The sequence below is a fragment of the Dromiciops gliroides genome, chromosome 4, assembly GCF_019393635.1.
Source record: "Dromiciops gliroides isolate mDroGli1 chromosome 4, mDroGli1.pri, whole genome shotgun sequence".
Taxonomy (NCBI): domain Eukaryota; kingdom Metazoa; phylum Chordata; class Mammalia; order Microbiotheria; family Microbiotheriidae; genus Dromiciops; species Dromiciops gliroides.
In genome coordinates, this window is record NC_057864.1 from 290,111,718 (window position 1) to 290,136,596 (window position 24,879).

A 24,879-nucleotide genomic window follows, 5' to 3' on the forward strand; every position below is an offset into this window, starting at 1 on the left:
GGAAGGCTGAGTTGAAATCTGCATTATTGGATGCAACATTCAAATCGATAATATCTCTCATCCATTTGAGTATTTTGAATACTGAGTGTTTGCTAATGTAACAAAATTTTGACAGAAGTGAAAATGTAATGGCTAGTCTGTAATCTAGTGATAGAACTAAAACTATGTAAATATACTATACTATATTTGGTGTCTGTGGGCAAAATAACAAAAATACTGCTCATCCATACTGGCCTTCTTGTGGTTCCTACCTGTGGTTCTTTCACTATACTATGCCTCCTTTAAAGACTCAGCTCAAGTACCACCTACTTCAGAAAGCCTTTCCCCTCAGGCTGCTAGCACCTTCCCTTCCAAAGTTACCTTGTATTTGATTTGTATGTGTTTTAACTAATACTATATGTGGGGGCAGCTAGGTGGTGCAGTGGTAAAGCACCGGCCCTGGATTCAGGAGTACCTGAGTTCAAATCCGGTCTCAGACACTTAACACTTACCAGCTGTGTGACCCTGGGCAAGTCACTTAACCCCAATTTGCCTCACCAAAAAAAAAAATACTATATGTGTACTTGTTTCCTTTGCTTGAGTATCAACTTTTGTCATTGTGTCACCAACAGCATGGTAACTGGAATATAGCAAGTGCCTAATAAATGCTTGTTTATTGGTGGGGTTTTTTTTAATAAATGCTTTCCAAATCAAGTTGATTCAACAAGCATTTATTAAGCACTTATTATGTGCCAGGAACTGTACGTACTAAGTGATAAGAGTACTAATACAGACAGAAAAAAAGATAGTTCCTACTCTCAAGGAGCTTACATTCTAATGGGGGAAGATAACAAATAAAAGGAAGCTGAAAAATAAGGGGAGAAAAAAGAGATGAAGGTACATGGCAGGGCAAAGTAGAAAGCTTGCTTCTGTGATTGATTTTTAGACATACCACCCATTGTATCCATGGGAAATTTTCCTGGAAAATGGCTATACAAAGCCTCATGAGTTTGTTTTTTGTTTAATTTTTTTTATCCTGTTGGAATATGTGTGATGTTGGAACTAGAGATGTATATACATCACCTTATATACCAGATGTGCTCTTGAAAAGTTGTTTGTAAATTGAATTTTTTAAAAAATAAATATTTAAATAGACTACTTAGTTAAATAATATTTAGTTTATTTAAGAAAGTCTTATTATAAGTCCTTTTGTAAATAAAACATATTTTATAAAGTGAATAATCACTCCCTCCCAGTTTATCATTTGTAATAAACTTATTCAATTTGTCTAAAGTGAGGTATACCAGTAGGCTCAGAAGATAGTTTCATTTAAATGGGCTTAAATGCTTTTCATCTATAAAAGAAGGACTATAAAATGAAGAGGTCAAATTTAATTATCTTGAAGGTCCCTATATTTCTTATATGAATGAATGAGATCATCTGAATGAGTTATTATAATAATCATTTTACCAAAATTAGGCTCACATAGTTCAAAGATCTTTCATATTTTTATGATACAAATTAATGAAATTGTTATTTTTTTAAAGTCTGTATTGGAAAATTGCATTATGGATATCTATTCTAAGAAGTAATGTGTATGAATGATATCTCAAATTGAATCCTAGTCTATATGTCATCTAGGAATTAAAGTCTTCACAAGAAGCCCCACAATAACATTTATAAAAGTATGAATGGTAGTACTTATCTGCCAAATTAGTCTCTATCTATCTTATAAAGTCATAACTCCTATAAGACAGCATACCTCCTGATAACAGGAAATTTAACAGTTCTTAATTCATGGACTTGAACAAGATTGTTGCTGTCCAACAATATTTTCTTGTTGACAGACATTCATTTTACAGTCAAAACTATTTGTTAAAATCTTAATTTTTTCATTTCCTTGCTGTTCATGCCCTTTTCTCCAGATGCATCACATCTCTTGAATTTCTTGATGTTGTTATTAGATTTTTTAAAGCAACATAAGATAAAAGCAAGGACAAATAATAGGAGATGATCATAAGAGTGTAGTTCTGCCTTCTAAAAATAGTATCTTTTATGCCAAAGCTCAAAATGAGCTGAGGCTGGTGAGGGAAATTAAGGATAAGGAAGAGGGCTTGTTTAGACATATTGGGAGAAGAGGAAGGATCAAAGAATGGATAGGTTCTTTGCTTAGGGTAGATGAATAATGACAGTTGAGAAAAGAGAAGACAGTCCCCCGAGTTTCCCTCTTAGGAGAGGAGTCTGCACATGATCATGTGTTATATATTTCTTCTTGGAACAAAATATTAAATTGATGTTATGTTTTTAAAAAAGAGAAGAAAAGACAGAGCCTTTTTAATTTTGTTTCTGGCTTGGGTCTTTTTCTCTGAAAAGGAGAATGATTGTTACACTAGAAATGACAGGAAAAAATAACTAACAGGGAGTTGACCCTGACATAAATAAGGAGATAGGAAGAGAGCACTTAGCTGTCCTTGATAAATTCAAGTCACCTGTCCCAGATGAACTACATATTTGGGTCATAAAAGACCTAGCAGAACTGATTGCTGAGCTACTGTCAGTGATATCTAAAAGATTATGGAAAAGAGGATACAGCAAAATGTTTGTTGTTGTTCAGTCATTTTAGTCATGTCCAATTCTTCACAAAATTTGAATTTCCTGGGCAAAGATACTAAAGTGGTTTGCCATTTCCTTCTCTAGCTCATTTTACAGATGAGGAACTGCGACAAAAAGGGTCATACAGCTATTAAGTGTATGAGGCTGGATTTGAACTCAGGAAGATGAGTCTTCCTAATTCCAACCCCAGTGCTCTATCCATTGCTCCACATAATTGCCCAATGGCAAAATTGGAGAAGGGTAAATATTGTCATGATTGTCCAAAGAAAAGAAGATAACAAGTATAAAACCATAGGCCACCTAGCTTTAGTTTGCTTCCTGAGAAAATTCCAGGAAGGTTCATTTAAAAAATGATTGGCAAATATTTAGAAAGGGAAGTGGTGATTATGGTCAGCATGGTTTCATCAAGATAAAGTCATGCCAGACTAACCTCATTTCTGTTTTTTGAAAAGAATACTAAAATAATAGATGAAGAAAATTCTATGGAAGTAGTTTATCTAGATTTTAGCAAAGTTTTTGATAAAGCATATTATATTAATCTTGTGGAAAAAATATGGAGAAACATGGATTAGAGAATAATACAATCAGATAGATTCAGAATTGGATAAGTAGCCAGACTCAAAGAGTAATCATTAATGACTCACTATCAACCTGGCAAAGGCATCTGCAGTGAAGCACCCCCAGTAATCTGTACTTAGCTATGTGCTATTTAACACTGTTATCACCCACTTACTTGTATAAAAGCATATATGGCATGCTCATCAAATTTGCAAATGATAACAGGCTGGGACAGTGACTAAAATGACCCAGTCAAATGTAAAATCTTTCACTTATATATTTAAAAAAAACCTCAACTCTACATAATAAGACATAATAAGATGAGGAGGCATAGATGAACTGCAACTGTTCTTAAAAGGTTTTAATGGGCTGCAAGCTGAATATGAGTCAGAAGTGGCATTTGACAGTCAAAAAAGCTAATGGGATTTTAGGTTGGTTAGAAGAAGAATAGTTTCCTGGAATAGAGAGGGAGTAATCTCCCTGTATTCTGCCCTTATCACACCTCCTCTGAAGTATTATACTAAATTCTTGACATTAAAAAGCTAGAGTCTGTCTGTCCGTCTGTCTGTCTTTCTCTCTGTCTGTCTCTGTCTCTGTCTCTCTCTGTCTCTCTCTGTCTCTCTTTCTCTGTTTCTTCATATCACCATATGCAAGATTTTCCAGCATAGTTGCAATTTAAGAAAACTAACTTTTAAAGAGGTTTTATGAAAGGAATATTCTTTGTAAGACAACAAGTCTCCAGTCTTGGTTTGGAAAATACTGCTTCTATCATCTAGTTCATACAATATTCAGACTAAAAGATAGCAACTGCTACAGAATGGATAGCAATTAGACAAAGTGGGCGTCATTGAAGCTTGGTTGGGATCACCAGAAAAGTACCTAGGCAGGATTATGAATTACTAAACTGGCAACAATGGGATCACCAATAATGAGGGTATAATAGCTAGAGGAAGAAGAATGATCCTATGATGTCATTAGTATAGGGAACTCAAGGATGGGAAAGCTCTCTCTACCAATGTAGATCAGCACCTTTTTGGGCAGCTAAGTAGTGTGGTGTGTAGAATGCTGTGGCTAGAGTCAGGAAGACAAATTAAAATATGGCCTCAGATACTTACTACCTGTGTGACCCTGGGCAAATCCCTTTGCTCTGTTTGGCTTCAGTTTCCCTATCTGTAAAAATGATTTGGAGAAGGAAAGGGCTATCCACTCCGTTATCTTTGCCAAGAAAACCCCAAGTGGGCACAGAGAATCAGATACGGCTGAAACTAACTGAACATCAGTAACAACCTTATCTACAACTTAGAGTCTTAGAGAGTAGCCCAAAGCCCTGAGAGGTGAAGTAACTTGCTCATGGTCACACAGTTCATCTGTGCCAGAAGTAGGACTTGAACCCAAGTCTTCTTGACTCTGAAGCTAAATTTCTATCCGCTGAGCCATACTTATCATTGTGAGGCTTTATTATGTACAAAAAAATTGTTTCTTTATTTGCTTTATTTATTTTTTTGGTGAGGCAATTGGGATTAAGTGACTTGCCCAGGGTCACACAGCTAGTAAGGGTCAAGTGTCTGAGGCTGGATTTGAACTCAGGTCCTCCTGAATCCAGGGCTGGTGCTCTATCCACTGTGCCACCTAGCTGCCCCATAAATAGTTTCTTTAAAAGGCTTTCAGGCTGACTCAATCTATGGAAAGCCCAGGATGAACAATGTACTTGAACTTGCCTTTTTTTAAATACAGTTACTATAGTCAGACAAAATTAACATTAATTTCTCTCAAGTTATACATTCCTATTTCTAACATTTTCCTTTGGTACACAGAAAAATATAAAGGAGAGGACTGTGGTACTTGTCTCTATAATGAATTTGGTTAGTAACATGATAAAAAAAACTGGCCAGCAGCACTGAATAGTGGATAATAATAATAATTGTTAACATTTATATAATCCTTTAATATTGGCAGAGCACTTTACATATATTAACTCATTTTATCTTCAGAACAACCCCGTGAGGAATCCCCACTCTTACAGATTAGAAAACCAAGGCCTAGAAAGGGAAAGTAATTTGCCCATTATCAAACAACTATTAAGTGTCTGGAGCAGGATTCAAACTCTGATGCACCAATGTAGTCTTCAGTACAGGTTGCTGAATATTTAGCTCATTCTTTGAAATTCAGATCTTCTTCATCAATTCCAGAGACAAGTCTCTGAACGAAATAGTAGTAACACCTTGGGACACTAGGTGGCAGAGTGAAGAAAGCACTAACCCTGTAAAATGGGAGGACCTGAGTTCAAATGTCATCTCAGAAATTTACTATCTGTGTGACCCTGGGCAAGTCACTTAACCTTAATTGCTTTAAAATATCTGGGGCCATCTACAGTCATCCTGATATATATATATATATATCTTGCCACTGGACCCAGATGGCTCTGGAGGAATGAGTAAGGTTGGTGACTGCACAGCCCTCCCTTACTTAAAATCCAATTCATTGTAAGTCATGACATCACCCTGTGGTAAAAATTATTTGTGATAAAGATATATATATATATATATATATATATATATATCAGAATATATAAAATAAAATAACAACCTTGATGTTATGGTCCTCTTCCAGAATGAAGGCCAAACAACAATAACTCTTTAATGCTTTTTACCTCCTTCTTTGAAGAAAGGTGATAACCTTACAGCTGGAAGAGACTTCAGAGACCATATGTTCTGTCCACCCAGCTGTCTGACCTCGAGTCAGGAACACCTGGTTCAAATCCTGACTCTGACACTTATCAGCTCTATGACCATAAGCAAATCACATTGGGTGATTCAAAAAAAGATTTCTTCTAAGCTATAGAGGTTTGATAAAGGGACAAAAGCAACAGATCATTTACATATTAACATAATAAAGCATGCCAGTACGAAGGATTAAAAAAAAAAACCCTTTAGTGGGCTAATTCGTCTTTCTTTTTTTTTTGGTGGGGGGGAAGAAACAGCCAAAGCATACAGTCTAGTAAATGAAATCTAGAACAATTTCAGTAATATTTATACCCTATGTCTTTCATAACTTATTAAAGTGTCCTTTAGAGAACAAATATGAGTAATTACATACATACATGCATATGTCTACACACACACACACACACACATATATATATATATATATATACATATATATAGATAGATAGATACACACATACATATATGTACATATACTGCCCTAGCATAGCATCACATCATGGAGCTGTGGTTAAATATAGACCAGATTGGCATTGTTAGAATAATTTTCATCTATATTAATAAAACAAAGAATTCCGGTCCCATGTACATTTGAAACATCTCTGTGGAATAGCTAAGGTAAAGAAGGCACTTTAAGACTATTTTTAAAATGTGAAACTGAAGTGATATGCCTAAATATAGTTCGCCAAGTCAAAGTCAGTCCAAAAATTGTCACCAGAATGTGATATAGACTCAGCTCAGGGGAGAACCATTTATCAAATCTGATCGAAGTAGACAGCTAATCTCTAAATTTGAGACAAAGAACCCAAACCTACTTTTCCATACAAGACAAGGTCTGCAAGTGTAAAATTTCCAAAAAATTACTTGGAAATTGTTTGAATTGTATAGAGTCCAGGAGTTCTTCACTACCCTTTGGTCATCTTGTGATAATAATATCTTTATATGTGTAAAATAAAATATGTAGAATTATGAAGGAAGCCAATTATGTTGAAATATAGTTTTCAAACAGTTTTTTTTTTTTTTGTGGGGCAATGAGGGTTAAGTGACTTGCTCAGGGTCACACAGCTAGTACAAGTGTCTGAGGCTGGATTTGAACTCAGGTCCTTCTGAATCCAGGGCTGGTGCTTTATCCACTGTGCCATCTAGCTGCCCCCAAACAAAATTTTTTAAAATAATAAAGTTCATGGAACCTGGTTAAGAACTCAATGTTTGGGCAGCTAGGTGGCGCAGTGGATAAAGCACCGGCCTTGGGTTCAGGAGGACCTGAGTTCAAATGTGGCCTCAGACACTTGATACTTACTAGCTGTGTGACCCTGGGCAAGTAAGTCACTTAACCCTCATTGCCCCCCCCCTCAAAAAAAAGAAGAAGAACCCAATGGTTGTTAAGGAGGCAGAACAAGCAGGAGGTATGCATTTATGTTGATATTTACAGTTTCCTGTGGATTCTGATGTATTTTTTTTTCTGGGCTTTCATTAATGAAGAGAGGATGGCTGTGTTCCTCTCCCAGATGAAGCTACCTGCTGCAATGCTCTCTGCCCAAGGTCATGGAAAACCAGGGCCACCAGGCAAAGATGGATTACCAGGCCCACCAGGAGACCCTGGTCCCAGAGGTAAGTTTTCTTCACCAGTTTCTACCTCTCCAGCTTCTTATTCAGTTAATCCATCTAAAGACAGAAGAAGCCACAAAGAGTTTCTTAATAATAAATGTTTAAAGATTATAGCAGTGTTTTATGGAATAGTGATTAGCCACTAGTCCTAGAGATGTGTACTACCTAATAAAAAATTTTAATCGATATAGTTTAACCTTAAATTGATTGATTTTATATACTGCTAATGTTAACTCAATTATTGAAAGTAATAACCACTATTATATTAACAGTTCATAAATATATATTTCCATTAGCATTGATATCTGGGAATTTCAGAACTCTCATTTTTCATATGAGCAGAAATTATCATCCATGTTTAATTATTCCTATTTACTTCATGAAGAAGTACTGAAGTGACTTTGCCACAAATGATGGTTTGGTCCAAAATATTTTTTCAGGGATATCTATTGACAAGATTCTGTGAACACTCTCAAGTCTACTCCATCTCCCTAAAACTCTGATTACTGACCTGCACTGCAGCTAGTAAGGACTCAGGATCTGACCATGTACACCTTTAACTTGGGAATAGTAAATGCAAATAAGGAAATGCTTCCAGAGAAAGAAATAAGGACCTAGTCTTTCATGTGTTTCCTCTCTATTCTCCCCCCTTACACTGCTTTTTTATCTCCAGGACCCTGTTTGAAATCAAAGAAAACTCTGCATAAAAAAGGGAGATAAGACAACTTACATTTGAATGAAGTGCATACCAAATCTGCTCTTCACTCAATAATTTCCCTTTGGTGCTATTTCCCTGCATATCAGAAGTTTTCTTGTTTCTGTGGAAAGTATTCCAAACTGTAAAATTCATCTTCTTGTTCATCAGAAATTTAAAAACTGCAACTGTGTTGTCAGTCTTCCCCAATTCTCTCCTGGTTTATTTGCTTTTATTTGGTGTTATTTCTAGTCTTATCCCACCTGATTTCTTAATAGTTGGCCTGGAAGAAAAAAGCATCCAGGAAGCTATTAAGAACTCCATGCTCAGGGCAGCTGGGTGGTGCAGTGGATAGAGCACCGGCCCTAGATTCAGGAGGACCTGAGTTCAAATCTGACCTCAGACACTTGACACTTACAAGCTGTGTGACCTTGGGCAAGTCACTTAACCCCAACTGCCTCACCAAAAAAAAAAACACAAAAAAACCCTCCATGCTCTCCCCTGTCAATTTCTTGTAAGTTACATAACTAGAAAAGCACATAAAAAACAAAAGAGATAAGAAACATTTCCAACAAATGGCAATTCCTGCCATTATTGCATCACTAAGTAGTCTACATCATTGTGTAGATATTGCTTAACTTGTTACCTTTTGTTAGTTTGGTTTGCCCTAAAGTTAGAGCAAGTCAGACTGAAGAGAAGAGTGAGTGTGCAGCTGAAAATACATGGAAGTGCTGTGAAACACCATGGAATACTGATAGTAGCAAATAAATGCATGACTGGAGCTTGAAAAGTGAAATGATAACCAAAGAAGAGAAGAACAATCAGAAATGAGAGATCCAGGGAAAGAGTTTATAGGATTAGAGCTGGTCTGTAGCAAGTAGCAACTTATTCTTTCCCTGAACACTAGTACATATTCTACAAACTCTACAAATGTAAGATTGTCCAGGCAGAAGGCATTCCAAATAAAGGAGGAGCAGTAGAGGAGGCTGTAATAGAATACTTTTATTGAGTAGATTTTGAAAACAGGGAAATGTTAGGTATGTGTATTAAAAAAAATAATGCTTTTGTTAAATATCTACTTCAGAGGATCATATATTTAGAGTTTGAAGAGACCTAGGAGTTAATCCAGTCTACACTCTTCATTTTTCAGGTTAGGTAACTAAGGTTCAAGGAGATTAAGAAACTTACCTTGGCAATAAGTGATGGAGCCTGAATTTGAACCCCAGTCTACTGACTCAGTGTACCTCAGCATCGGCCACTTTGCAAATAATTTTTTCATAATATAACAAAAGTTGGGCCCATAATAAAATCCCTTTGTTTTTCTGGATTGTCAAATACTACTGTTGTTCATGTCAGAGTAAGGACTACAGACCCAAAGGATAATTTCACTTGAATGTTAAAGAATAGAGCAGCTAGGTGGCACAGTGTATAGAGCACTGGCCTTTATAGGCAGGAGGACCAGAATTCAAATCCACACTCAGATACTATATGTGTGACCCTGGACAAATCATTTAACCCCAACTACCCCACCCAAAAGAATGTTAAGTGATGCCTTACCTGATTTATAAATGACATACTTTCTGTCTTTTCAACAAAGCCTCCTTTTATAAAAATTGGCAAGTTGACAATAAAAGTTAATCTGAAGTTATAAGGGAGGAATAACTCAAGTCGATCTAAGCATAGTTCCCAAGTATTTTATTTCACATACATCAACACAAGTATCATAAAGGAATTTTAATTTGTAATTTAAAATATTCTTCTAGCCTTCACTCTTTTTTTTTTTTTGTGGGGCAATGAGGGTTAAGTGACTTGCCCAGGGTCACACAGCTAGTAAGTGTCAAGTGTCTGAGGCCGGATTTGAACTCAGGTACTCCTGAATCCAGGGCCAGCACTTTAACCACTGCGCCATCTAGCTGCCCTAGCCTTGACTCTTTTTAAACGTGCTTGTAAAAGGTTGCAAGGTACAAAGCGGGAAAAAAATATAAACTTTCAAAGAATATGAGGAAACTGAGGAAACTTTCTATAATTTGAAATTTCAAGTGAAGGGTGGGAATATAGTCAGTAGAAAATACACCTCTACACATATATGCAGTGCTAATTAACTTTTAAAAAAACAACAGAGAAATCAGGCACACAACTGAAAAAAAATTTTTGATAGTGCTGGTATTGGACTATGAAAAGGGGTGTAACTCCAATAATACCTATATGGTTGCACATAGGTGACTACTTTAGTGTCCAGAATATTTTAGCATTTAATTTGGAGTCATAAAGTCTGGCTATGCTATTTCCTGCCTGGGTGACCTTGAGCAAATCACTTAATCACTCTAGGGCCTCAGTTTTCTCATCTTTAATTTGAGTTAGTAGACTACAGGAATTCTAATATCCCATCCAGCTTGGGATCCATGGTCTATGATCCTTTGAACTTGAATTGTTTGCTCTCCCAAAGAGTACTCTTGAGAAGAAAAGACAATGGGGTTCAACCTACCAACACAATGGTCAATCTCCAGGCTGCTGGCTCAGTCAGACTGATCCAGAAGTTTTATCCTTGTTATTCGAACACAGAACCTCATCAGAAATCTCTAGAAAGGAGGCTGTTTGAACTTTGTATATGTGTGTTTATCTGTGAGGAAGGAAATGAAAAATCAGTGTTCAGCACGTTGGTTTACCAATGTATTCAGCTAATCTTCTTGTTTTTACATACTTCTTTAGGAAGGAAGAAATAGAAAAATACTAAGTAAACAGCAAAACTATACACATCCTTTAATGTATGTTCTCAGCAGTAAGAAAATTGACTCTGAGAATATATGAGGTTAAGGTACAAGGTTAAGAAAGGACTATTTAACTCTTACCCATATCTTATGGAATAATGTTACTGCCACACCCTCACAATGACCAAACAATCAAAAAACATTTAAGTATCTACTATGTTCTAAGCCCTATAATAGATGCTGGGTCTACAAATATAAAAGTAAAATACTCCCTGCCCTCAAGGAACTTAGGAGGAAACCCCAAAAAAGTATAAATATAGTTATATGTATGTATTTATATACACCTTCATACATATATATGTGCATATGTTATAGAGCATATACAAAATAAATTTAAAGTATTTACTCAAAATAAGTAGACATATATATGTGTGTGTGTGTTTTGTAATCTCTAAATGTTGTCTTCTCTAATAGAATATAAGCTTATTGAGGAAAGAGATAATTTTGTTTTATCCTGCAAAATTACCTTGCCTTTATTATATACATTTTTTCATATATATGTTTATATATATACACATATATCTCTTTCTGTATATACTAAATGCAAGGTCATTTCTCCAGATCATACAGAGATATTATATGTATATACACACACATATGTACATGCATACACACATATACACTATATACATATATAATATATTCATACATATGTTGTAATCCCTAAGTTATCTTCCCTAATAGAATGTAAGCTCTTTCAGGACAGGGACAATTTCATTTTACCCTGCAAAATGACCTTGCCTTTATTTTATACATTTTTTTCATATATGTGTTTAAATACAAAATAATGGCAAAGTAAATATGAAGGGGGGACCCTAGAAATTTAGGAAATAAGAAAAGACTTAAAGTAGAAATTGATATTTGATCTGAGATTTGAAGGAAATTTGGGACTCAGAAGTACAGATAAATAGAAAACATATAAAAGGCCTGGGGACAAGAATAGACAATTAAGTTTCCTACTTTCAGTGACCTAATTTGCACTTTTCTTATGCTCCCCAAAGCAAGGATTTTAAGATTCTACTTTAAATGTCTTTCTGGACAATTTTAGATTATTACTGTCCCTGCAAGGTTTCAGTTAGTCCAGCTCTACTAAGTAAATTAAGAGGAAAGTGTTCCTGCGTGTTCAGAATCACCTCTCTCTTGCCTGAAGTGCATACCATTTGATCTACATGGTGCTACCAGCAGGGGAGTGATAATGTTCCTCATTTAGGACGACAATAGAAAGGCCCAAGAAAACCATAATAAGCCAACATCGATTCAGCAGTGTGGAGAAGAGGGGAGAATTTCCCTAACAGTTCTCCTGATCAGTCATGTGACTTTTAGAAAGGAGAGGTCATTTAAACTTTTCTGACCTCACTTGTCCCTTCATCCCCCTGAGCATTCTGAAGAACCAGGCCATTGTTTTACCTAAAAGGTCCATCCATCTCAGAAGTCTCTAGAGGTTCTAGAGCTGGACCTGGGAATCAGAACAGAGACTTCACATCCCTGAGTTTGCTTCCATCCCTGACCCTGCTGGAAAGCACCAAATTTCACTTTAATTCTTTCTCTTTTCAAGTTGTTCTATAGAGATGAGAGAGAGAGAGAGAGAGAGAGAGAGAGAGAGAGAGAGAGAGCGCTTCTCTTATCAGGCCTTTCCTGATTCCTCCAAGTGTTAGTTCTCCCTGCCCTCAAATCACTGTGTAGTTATTTTGTATATATCCTATATTTACTTGTCTGGGAATACAGTGTATCCCTCTACTAGAATATAAACCCTTCAAGAGAAAGAACAATCTCACTTTTTGTTTCCTAGTGCCTACTTTAGTGCCTTTCACATAGTAGGTATTTAATAATTGCTCGTTGAATGATTATTTGTAATCAAAGTTAGCCACAAACACACTAACACAAAAGGTTCTTCTACTGAATAGAATAGTTTATCTGACTAGTGTAGATATAGACCTTTAAAATCTGAGTCACTGAACATCCCTATGTCAATGCCTGAAAATTGTATCAAAGGGAACACAGATGGATCTTGATATATGCATCCAACAGCAGCAATATTAAATGTGTGATGGACAGAGTAATAGCTATTTATCTAGTATACCCAAAGACATGTAAATGAAATTTTTTAATGTAAGTCTGGAGTTCCAGTTGAAATGTTAGTGCCAGATTTAATTATATAGCACATCACCTTCTTAATAAATCCATTCATGATCAGTTCCTCTGGATACCGAAACCATTCCTTTTACTTAATATATACATACATAGATATAGACATATGCATATAGATATATCTATATGTGTGTATATATCTAGATCTAGATATACACACATATATCTATATATGTATATACATTTACATACATCTAGATACAGATATATATATCTATATATGTATATACATTTACATACATCTAGATACAGATATATATCTATATATGTATTACATTTACATACATATATATATATATATATACACACACACACATAATACAGGTTCCAGAATGATGAGCAAATTCATTAATGTAAGCATCATATTTCAATTTCCAAATGTTATAATTTACTAGTTTGAATGGAGGTATCCTTAGGTCAAGAGAACCATTTAGTCCAACCATTCACTTAATATATACACATATACGCAGGTCTAGAAAGAGAGAGACAGACAGATATGTTTGTGTCTTGTAGGTTTTTAAAAGACTGTACAGAAATATAACTATTAAAGTAGTGGGATCAAGCTAAACACAGAATTCTATTTTGAATATGCAAGGTGTGGGTAAATTAGGTTCTGTAACGATTGGAATGACGCCACCTGCTGGAGACTTACTGTAGAAGAGTTCCGCCCATGAAGGGAAGGTCTTTGAGGGCAAGACCAGGAGTCTTTTCTTTGGCATGAGGAAGTGACGCGGGCGAGTGGGAGGAGGAAGGAAGAGACTGGCGCGCTCAGTCTCTTGCCTCTTTCCTTTGGACTCTGGTGGAGAGCGGAGCTAGAAATGTGCTCTCCCTTTAATAGATAGGAATCTAGGCCTTTCTCTCTCTTTACCAAATTCTTATTCTCCTTAATAAATGCTTAAAAGTCTAACTCTTGCTAAAGCTTATAATTTATTGGCGACCACTCATTAGATATTTTAGACAGACTAGCTAGAATTTTAGCCCTTAACAGTTCTTTATTGTAAACTATATCCTTGAATGCTACTTTAGTTCTAGTCTTTTCATTGATAGAGAGTTCAATGTTGGTTGGCCACTAATAGGTGGGTTTTTTCTCCTCTGATCATCAGCACTTTCCCATGTAGTTGATCTTCCAGAAATCTAATGATAAAGGCCATAGCTGAATTGTCAAATATAACTCATGTAAATTTTGTCATTTTTTTCTGTAATGGAGCATTCTTTGACTAGGCACTTCTAAATTATTTTTTGATGAAACTGATTAACTTTTTTTCTTTATTGTTTCCATCCCATAAAAATTACTTCTGCAAAGGACACTTGAGAAATGTTTTTTGTGTTAATGTTTGTGAAACTATGATGATGTACCAATATGCTTTAGACGTCTCTTTCTATACAATTAAAGTTGTCATCTGTATTTCCAAAATAAGGGTCACAATCCCACCCATAAATATGCAGAGTTTCCTTGCTATGTGGATGTATGGCAAAGATTTCAATCTGTTTATTAAATATGCCAGATTGTTCTTGACTATTTCATGCTTGTGATTTCTGCACAACTCAAAACCAAAAAATAAACCTGTGGTTGTAAAAGTGCTCATGCTATTTGGAAACTAATGCAGGCATTACTTTCTTCTTGCCAAGTCACAGCCAAGACAGTATTAGATGTGCATGAACAAGGGCACTGACTTGTTGGAATATCTGCAAGCCAGAAGACCCAAAGGTCTGATGCTTCTTTAAGTATATTGAAAGCCATGAGGAATTTCAAACATTTTCAAATGCTGTTTGCAAGAAGTCATGCAGTCTACAGACTTCATGTATTTACTGTCACTCTGCTGTAATGAGACAGTTATTAAAATGCATGACTAATTTAAAGTTAACTTTTTCTGAATTGATTATTTCCTACTGTCATTCTATCCTTTACTATGTCAACTGCATGTTTCTGCATGATTGTATCATTATTCTGATGTCAAGTGATCCTCCTTTGTTATTGATTAGGTAAAAAAAAAAGAAAGTGGAAAAGAAATTATCTTTACTCTTCTAGTTTGTTTAGTGCTAAGTAGATTTAGGAATTAGTACAATTTGGTGTTGGATTTGACCTTGTATTCTATCTAAATGTCTGTAGTATCTGGATATTTTTTCTTAGTTGTAAAGCAATTGCATTTTTGGGAAGCCAGTATTTCTGTGATATTTCTCTTTGGGTTCTGATGAAGTCATTTCTGGTAGACAAATGGGCCAATACTGTCCATTTGGGCTCATTTGGCTTAAGCTGAAGAAAGTTTCCTGATCAATATTTGTCCAACTTGTTCAAATCACTATTTCCTCTCATTTTTCTAACCCTAGTTGTAACTTCCAACTCAGGAGGAATAAAATTTCAAACCTCATAAGGCATGGGATCTTGTACATTAAATGGAAATATAAATGGTAAATTGAACTGAGCCCCTATTTTCTATCCATTGGCTAACAAGCATGGATGGTGTCATATAAACTCTAGCTGTCATGTCATTAAAACACATAATGACCTCATTACATTTCTGAAAGTTGAATCATTTCATGGCTAGTTTATTTAATTAAAGGAGTGACATTTAAGGTAAGATCCATTGAATATAGTGGTTTAGCCTTGTAAGTAACAACTGCTTCCAATAGGTATGTCCATTTCTGTTAAAGGGCCACATAGCCTTTCAAAACCATTTGAGGAGGTGAAATTTTCATTTGAGTTGCTTTGACCCATTTTGATGCTCATCACCTAGGATTTGACCAGGTGAACTTGAATGGTAAATAAGCATCTTTCTTTGAATATCATAATTGCTATGGGGAGAGAGTCAATGATTGTGCCAGTATATACAACCTTCAGTAAGGAAACCCATACACACACATATACACACACACAATTTTTTTCAATTTAGTAGTTTTAGAGAATCATCTGGAGTCTTGAAAAGGTAAACAACTTCCCCATAGTCAAACAGGTAGTCTATGTCAGAGGCCAGAGTTGGACCCACATCTTCTTCACTAGATTATTATTTATTTAAAGGGGTGATCCCTCTCTATAATTTTATGGATTGTTGAATTTTAACTTGAGATTGCTATGTAAATTTAACCATGTGGTTGAGACCAAACAATACAAATGCCATTTGGTCATAAAGTGACCTTAAGAAAAAGGAAACATGAAAAGTCTTCCATATGCTCTGCTGTCACAGAACACTTTTACTGTTTTTGTGTTTATCTTTTTGTATATATTTTATGTAGGTTACAGAGGACAGAAGGGAGAAAGAGGTGAACCTGGAATTGGGCTCCCAGGGAATCCTGGTCTTCCTGGACCTTCAGGTAATGATGGTATTATCTTCACAAAACCAACAAGCTTTTATTTGTTGAAAATATCCCTTCTTCCCCTTGACCTTTCTGCTTTACTGGGTGTCATACTATTAGGGGAGTAGATAAGCATGTGGCCCCCCTTCCTCAAAGCTAATGATTTCCTTTATTTTATTAGCCACTTGTATGCCAGGCATACCCGGTGCTCCAGGGCCTCAGGGTCCCCCCGGACCTAGTGGAAGGTGTAACCCAGATGATTGCTCCCATCCTGTGTCTCACGCCCAGCCACCAGGACATGAAAATGGAAAATAAGCAGCTTCCTGAGAATGGCCTGATGCCTAGTGATAGTCTCTACCAATTGACAAATCTGTGGAACTTGGTTTGTTTTCATCAAATACACTCACCTGGAGTGGCACTTTTAGAGCATTTATGCCAAATCCTTTGACTCCAGCTTCTGATGTAGACACTTCCATACTTTTCCCAAGTCCATTCCCGATGATTTATTTTAATTTTTACTGTGGTTCTTATTGATATTTTTGCAATGAGATAAACAGGTCCAAATATTATCATGAGCCTCCCTTCTTCAAAAGGAAGCTCTTGTCTTAATTCAGTTAGATTGGAGACTGTACATATTTTTACTGTCTCACCAACAACATGAGTTTTATTTAGCGTCTTGCTTTTAACGCATAGAAGAGACAGAATTACAAGTTGTCTTAAAGTTTAAATTGAATGTTCTCACTGAAGTTTTCTGTCAACTCTTTTATGCCAATATACTTCATGTTGAATGTTTCCATCGACTTTTGATGGCCTAAGGGTGTGATGTACTGCCATCCAATTTATGCAGACAAATCTGTTTGATAATTTCCTCATATAACAGGGAGAGAAATTGTGTTGCTCTCCAGCTTCTCATGAGACTCTGCTGATTTCGAGGAACTCAAAAACTGACCTTTACAACTAAAGTAGTCTTTTGGTTCTGTGTTTGGTTTTTTATCCTGGTGATTAGCTCCATTCAGAACTGAGCAGCGTTAGCTCCTGTGCCAGAGGGGAAGAAAAAATTCAACACAGATAGCCATATGTTCCATCAGATATGTGTACTTCTTCAGTTGCCTGTACTATGACCAACCTGGTAAATAGTGTCTTAAATTGTGAAGCAGAAAATGACTTCCATTAAGAAGAAATATTTGATGTTGATGTTGGAGTGAACTAAGGATTCTTGATCACATCTGAAGCTGCAAAGCATTCACAGGCTTTTGGTACCTGATGCCACTTATGCTATGACTCAATGTCCCAAAGAGGACAATCAAGAAAAGGACATCTAAGCAAAGAGAAATTAATTGGGTCCATTTCTGCCAAAAAGAGCCCATGTATCACAAAACTGGCTGGGTGTTTTGGGACATCCTGAAAGATGAATGAAGAATGGTAGCAGGTATACAACATCGGAATGAAAGTCTGTATATAATGAATGCCCACCCCAAAATAGAACAAAAGGCATAGATCAGATGAGGGAAAGCACTACACATCTTTGCTCCTGCAACCTGCATTCATAGTCTAAGAAGATGAGAGTCCTTTGAAACATTTATATCAGCTCCTGGAAAAGGAAGTCCAAGGATGGGGTGGGAAGAGGGATAGGGACAGCTGACAAGGGAGGAACTAATGACCGTGTTGTCTAAAACCAAATGAAAAGAGAATTGCAATTGCCACTGGATTCCTAGTCAACATGGGTTGTTACATAGTCATTTATTAACATAGTAGGAAGTGGCCATTGGTTACAAGAAGCAAGTTTTTCTGAAATGTTTGATGTTCTATATCTATATGGGCTAGTCAGATGGACTATAGACATTCAAAGTCCATATCACTTGTAGTATGGGAGTGCCTCTCCCCTGACATTGTTGTAGAAAATCTTCACTTCCTGACTTACTCTTTTAATAAAGAGCTTCCAGTTTTCCTAGAGCAGAATGGGAAATGAGCTTTTGTCTGTTCATCAAAAATAAGGTTAAGATGGCAACTCCATTGTCAAAGCCCTACACAGAGTATAATCAGACTCTGAAATGGAAATAGATTCTGAATGTAGTGGAGCATGCCTGGAATTGAAAATGGGAAAGAATTGAAGAATTGGCAGAACTGAAAGTGGAAAGTTTCATATGCTTAGTTTTCATTTTAGTTCAATGAACTGCTGGACAGGTACTGTACACATGGCTAGGAATACCTAGAACATGTTTTGTTGTTGTTGTTGTTGTTGTCGTTCCTTTGTTTTGTTTTGTTTAATTGGTTTGCATTGATATATATTGTACTTTTCAAGTGATTCCAAATTTTTTCGCAATTTGTGTGTTTCATTATAAATTCCTGTTCAACACCAGTTTATTTCTTGTGATGATACATAAAATGGTGCTGTGTTTTAAACAAACTATATGATTGAAGTCTTCATAAGTGAGTTTTTTTAGCAGGATATTTTATTCAAAAGAAATATTCAGAGAGTTATGACTTGGTGCTAAACGTATATTTTGAGTTTGGGGCTCATTGAAATGCAATTCTCAAAGCTTGTACCTTCCCTAATGAGATTTTATAGTGTTCATTTCCTTGAATTTGTCAGGAGGTTGAACATTTTTGTATTTTAAAATATTATTTTTACATACTAATTTCCCATTATTTGTTTGTCTTTTTGCTCCTTCATGAGATTCAGAAATATTTATTGTAACATTTTTAATGTTTTGACATGGAAATATCTCCTGAGTGTGAGCAGTCATTTGTTTTATTGTTTTCTTGAATTTATGCTTTCACATAGTTTGTTGACCCAGTTCGTTTTCTCCTATTATGAAATATGTTCATTTTAGTTCTTAGAGGATCTGATACCACTAAAAGTGACTCTACTCCCATACTTACATATATTTTCAGGAGTATGGTTTCTTTTTCTATTCTTTGGTAACTTTTTTCTCCATAGTTTTGATTGTCTTATTAGTTTTATCCATGTTTTAAGGATTTGCATTGATGATTTTTTCAAAATTTTTTTGATAATTAAAAACTTTGTCTTATTTATTATTATTGCATTATTTGATGGATAAGGCAAAGCAGAATTGTCCTCAGGATACAAACTCCCTGTTTGTACCTGGGAATTGGTAATTGGCTTTCACCTTAGAATAAGTAAGGATATGGAGATGAGCTAAGAATTTTTTTCCCTCCTGTTTTATTTGCCCTCAAACACTCTTGCTGCTTCTTATCATTTTAGTAAATTTGCAACACAGCAAGGGTGTTTGGGTCCAAATAATACAGGACCAAATGAAGTAGTGATTTGGCCATGATCCAATTACTTTGAAATAAGTGAATGAGAAATTCTCACTACCAAATGAACTTTTTTTAAGTACCTGGTTTGATGGTGTTCTGGATAATTGCCAAGTCCTTCTTCACTTCATAGAATAATTTATTTCATTCCAAAACATTTGTTTGCTTTCATAGAGATGTCACTAATGTCTGATCTCCACAGCAGGGAGGAATAATTAGTAAACTCATGAATTATCATCTGTTTATACTTCAGACAAACAGCATAATTGTTTGACTAACAAGGTCTGCCTTGATGACAAGACCATCAATATTTGACACTGTGTATGCTTTTCCCAAATTTGTTTGACTGCCTCAGTCTTACAGTTTAATTTAAGAGCTTAGTGAGCTCTGGCAGTCCTTTCATTTGGGAAGTTTCTGACCATAGAATAATAAGGAATGAGAAATTAAAAGAGCCTTTTGAAGTTAGGGTGCAAATAAAGGATAATTCAAGAGTTTCTTGAATGGTCTTCCCTACTGGGACATCTATTCTATAGCTTTAACATAGGTCCACACACAGCCTTAATGGTAAATGTGAAAACAAAAAAGGTGTGGGGGAAGCTCCAAAATATCCTAACTTGGTCACATTTTGTTTTAATGAAAGTTTTCTGTATTTAATAACTGTGTTTCTTTAACACACTCTCTAAAGATATACTAAGTATACAATTGTTATTTGAAATTTTTCTTATAAAACAACTGTCTATGGATATGCTTTTCAGGCCTCAGTTAGGCTCAGATTTCTTTTCTCTTTAGGTTTTCTCAACTGCTGAAAGCCTGTGATATACCTCCTTTTGTCCACACGATGGTGTGCAGAGCTAATGTGTTTAGAAGAATCGAACAGGCTTCTAGAAAATCAATGTTTGACAAGTTCGTTGGCAATGTCCTAAATCAAGGCTTTATTTTGCACTTTCTGGTTCTGTAAGCTTCCCTTTCTTAATGGTCCCCTGACCTCTAAAAAGGGGAAAGATGCTGACAGGAAGAACTGAGCTAGCAATTTTTACTAATTTTGTAAGCTTTTCTCGTCACTGAACACTGGATTGGCCATAAACTTTTTGGTTTAGTTTTATTCCTTCAGGAAAAGTATTCCTGAACATCTTGAAGGTTTTCAATTTAGTTTATTTGCTTCCAATTCCCATGGTCTAAGAATTCACATCATGACACTTTATAATCATGCTGCCTTTGGAGTGTCCAAGACATCCCTTGTTGACAAATAAGGGACAAGGAGCACATCTTTTATAGAATTCTGTGTATCAGAACAAGTCCAGTGTTCATAAAATCAGGTCATTGGTTAAATCTCTATAGTTTTTTTTTTCAAAAATGTTTAAACTTTTACATTTAGATTTTTGTATTTCTATTTTTCTAGAAACAGAGCACAACTATTTGCAGTTGTTTACCTCAATTACCCTCATTACTTATCTTCCCGATATTAATCATAACCAGCCATTGAGAATTTTGGAGGTCAGGCTTCTATCTTCCTGAAGTGATGACTCCTGGAGAGGTCACAGCATAGTTTGCAACTGTGTTCATTTTACCTGTTCCATAGATTGCTTCTCACATCTGTCCGAGTCCACATTCAGAGGAGACATATCTTTCCCCCCCTAATGTTCTTTTTTCTGTGACCTCAGAAAAGAATGATATTGTTCTTTTCATTTCTCCACCATGATGTTTCCCTGATTTCTAAGTAGGAGGAGGTGAAGGTGCTGATAGGGAAAATGGAATTAGCAACTTTTTCATCAGTGTCTGTTAATGTTCCTTAGCTTCTTGAACCTTTTCCCTTGTTAAGTGTGACTTTGTACAAATTTTCTTCATTTCTCAGGAGGGTCTTGGGAAACAAGATAGTTGGAGCATTTCTTTTGATGATAAGACATAAAGGATAATATGTTCCAAATATGTGACATAAACTGTACTTATTCAGTAATGCTTCTGCCTAAAGCAACTTGCTCAGCTTAGTTAATTTTCAAAACAACTGGTTCAATCGAAAAAGAACTCAGTTCAACAAGTTAAACATGGTTTGCAGTGACAGGAAGAAGGGCAGGAAACTGGCCAACTGGGAGCTGGACTGAATTTGTGACAGTGGCTACATAGACACCAATATGAAGTCATTTCACCTCTAAAATAAGGCTTAGGGACCAAATATCTATGGCATAACCTAAGATTTTTGGGGTCTAAAACAGGAAAAAATTTTAGGTAGACTTCTCTTTGTGATCTCTAATACCATTAATAAGTCTCCAGCTATCTCAACTAACTTGCCCAACATGAATCATGATCAAATGAAAAAAAAAATTATGTCATGAATGAATGTAAGCAAGGCTTAGGTTTATCAGGAGTGGTGTTTGGGACTTGATCATAAGCTCACAGGCATAAAGAATAAAGTTATTTTACTGTCTTACTGGATTTTTAAGTGTATTTTAGGGTTGAACTTTTTTTTTCAATGATTGTAATTGTATTTAAATTCAGATTATATACTGTGGCATATTTTATCACTGTATTTATTTTTAAATAATGTTTAAGCATTGAATTCTCCTGATTGTGTTTCTTCCTTGTCTTTTTTTTTTTTTTAGTGAGGCAATTGGGGTTAAGTGACTTGCCCAGGGTCACACAGCTAGTAAGTGTTAAGTGTCTGAGGCCGCATTTGAACTCAGGTACTCCTGACTCCAGGGCTGGTGCTCTATCCACTGTGCCACCTAGCCGCCCCCCTTGTCTTTCATATTCAAAATGAGTACCGTTCAGTTCATGTAAATTAGAATAGGATTAGAAGATTTATAAAGAATTCCTGATGGATATAATACTTTGAGTACCTAATTCTTACATCCTTTCATCCTTTTGTACAGAAGTAATTTCTGAAGTCTGGCCACATTGCCTCCTTTTGCAATAAAGGACTTCATCATTCATATAAGGATAGGTACTGTATCTATGATTTCTTTCTTTTTTTGTGAGGCAATGAGGGTTAAGTGACTTGCCCAGGGTCACACAGCTAATAAGTACCAAGTGTCTGAGTCTGGATTTGAACTCAGGTCCTCCTGAATCCAGGGCTGGTGCTTTATTCACTGTGCCACCTAGCTGCCCTCAGTGCTTTCATTTTATAGGAAACTCCAATATGGAGAAATTCTTTCTCTTTACTAGAACAAATGAGTTAACATATGACATTTTACAAATCTTAAAGCTCTATATAAATGCTAGCTATTAGTAGTAGTAGTAATTCTTAGAAAGCTACCTAGACCACTGAGAGGTTAAAAGACTTTTCCAGAGGCACACAGCCATTTTATGTCAGAGACCGGGTTTAAATTTGGATCTGCCCTATTCTAAGGCCAACTCTCTATCCACTACACCTCACTGCCTCTTTACCCTAAATTGGGAGCTAACTTTAAGAGGAAGAACCCATTTCTCACCTATTGTCACTGATGAGTACAGAGCTTCTCTCCATTCCTACCAAAATTCTATATCAATGACTCTTGGAATATGTTCTAGGATCTACCGAAGATCCAGAAGGAAGTCCATGATGTAGTCTCTTGTAGAATTAATGTTTGAAGCTCAATGAAGGCTATAGTTTCATTTTGATTATGAATTAAGTGTCACTTATGATAATTAATAAAAGATCCCACCTCACTGGGAAAAGCAACAAAAGTAGCTCCAAGTTTTTCATTGAATCCAGTGAGGTTTGTGTTTTATAATGGTTATCAGACATGGATGATGAAAGACTCCTTGAAGTAGTCTGCTGACCCAAAAAACTATTTGAGAACAACTAATGTAGAGGGACTTGAACAAAGTAAAAAATACCCCAAAGTAACTCTTGATATTCCATATGGCTTCCCACACAACTAAGGGCATGTTTCAGTGTATCCTAATTCCATGTCATATTTTTCTTGTTATTAAAAACAAATAAACAACCAAAAACCAAAGTGTCAGCAAGGTGAGAAGGCATAATAAGTAGCGGGAGGCAAGAAAGTTGATGGAATCTAGTCCTAGCTATCCCACTAATCATCTGTGTGACCTTGGACAAGTCATTTAACCTTGGTCACAGTTTTCTTGTCAAGAAAGATTAACTGGTCTCAGAGGTCTCTCTCAGCTATTAACTTTGTATGGGAGAGAAGGGGAGAGAAAGAGAGTCTTTTCAACTTTCCAGAACAAAAGTTGAAATAACCTCAGAGAAGAAATTGAAGAATGTGACACCATCATTCTTTATTATCATCTGTCCACTGAGAGGCAAGAATTAGGAATAATATAAAGGGTTCATTTTAAGAAAAGTCAACATAGGACATCAGTTATACTAATAGCAAAAACAATTTCAGACATTATTCTCTTGGAAACTGGGGATGACAAATCTGTGCCATTTTATTTGGCCAACAATTTCAAGTCTATTTGAATATATGAAGTTATTCCTAGGTACAATTATCCAGTCTTAATTTAGTCTTTATCAAGTATTGGATTTCCTTAGGGCCTAGCCAAAATACAAAAATAGATTTGATTCCCAAACAGTATGGTTCCTCCCAAGCAACCTAAAGGTCAAAATTTTGTTACTTAGTCATTTCAGTTATGTCTGACTCTTGGGGTTTTCTTGGTAAAGATACCGGTATCTTTAAAGATACCAAAAATGGTTTGCCACTTCCTTCTCCAGCTAATTTTTTGGTTTGTTTTTGTTTTTGTTTTTGTTTTTGTGGGGCTATGAGGGTTAAGTAACTTCCCTGGGTCACACAACTAGTAAGTGTCAAGTGTCTGAGGTCAGATTTGAATTCAGGTCCTCCTGAATCGAGGGCCAGTGCTTTATCCACTGTGCCACCTAGCTGCCCCCCTCTCCAGCTAATTTTACAGATGAAGAAACTGAGGTACACAGGGTTAAGACTTGCCTAGGGTTACGCAACTACTGTCTGAGGCCAGATTTGAACTCAGGAAGATGAGTCTTCCTGACTTCAGGCCCTGCACTCTATCCACTGCACCACCTAGTCTCCCAAAAAGTAAAATACACACCAGAAAGCCATTTGATATTTTCCTCAATTGGCTTATAAGCAATAAGGACTTAATTTAAGTGACTCTAATACAAATATATCAAAAGAGTTGATTTCAAATTAGTTGTGTCTACTAGCTATTTAGGATCTCAGCTTTTCCTCTGAGTCACTGTTGTGTTGGTGAAGTTGATGGAGTTTGCTGATCCAGCTATGGATCTCTCTGGGTCTCAATTTCCTCA

General features: G+C 36.0%; 1 protein-coding gene across 1 annotated transcript in view; it reads left to right on the plus strand.

Annotated features, from left to right (window-relative positions):
- Positions 1-18,960, plus strand: part of COL19A1 (collagen type XIX alpha 1 chain) — a 438,272-nt gene extending 419,312 nt beyond the window's left edge. The window contains 3 exon segments of the mRNA XM_044002760.1: positions 7,356-7,484; positions 16,323-16,400; positions 16,564-18,960. Of these exon segments, the coding sequence (XP_043858695.1) occupies positions 7,356-7,484; positions 16,323-16,400; positions 16,564-16,697 (341 nt within the window). The 3' untranslated portion in view covers positions 16,698-18,960.
- Positions 18,961-24,879: the final 5,919 nt, after the last annotated feature.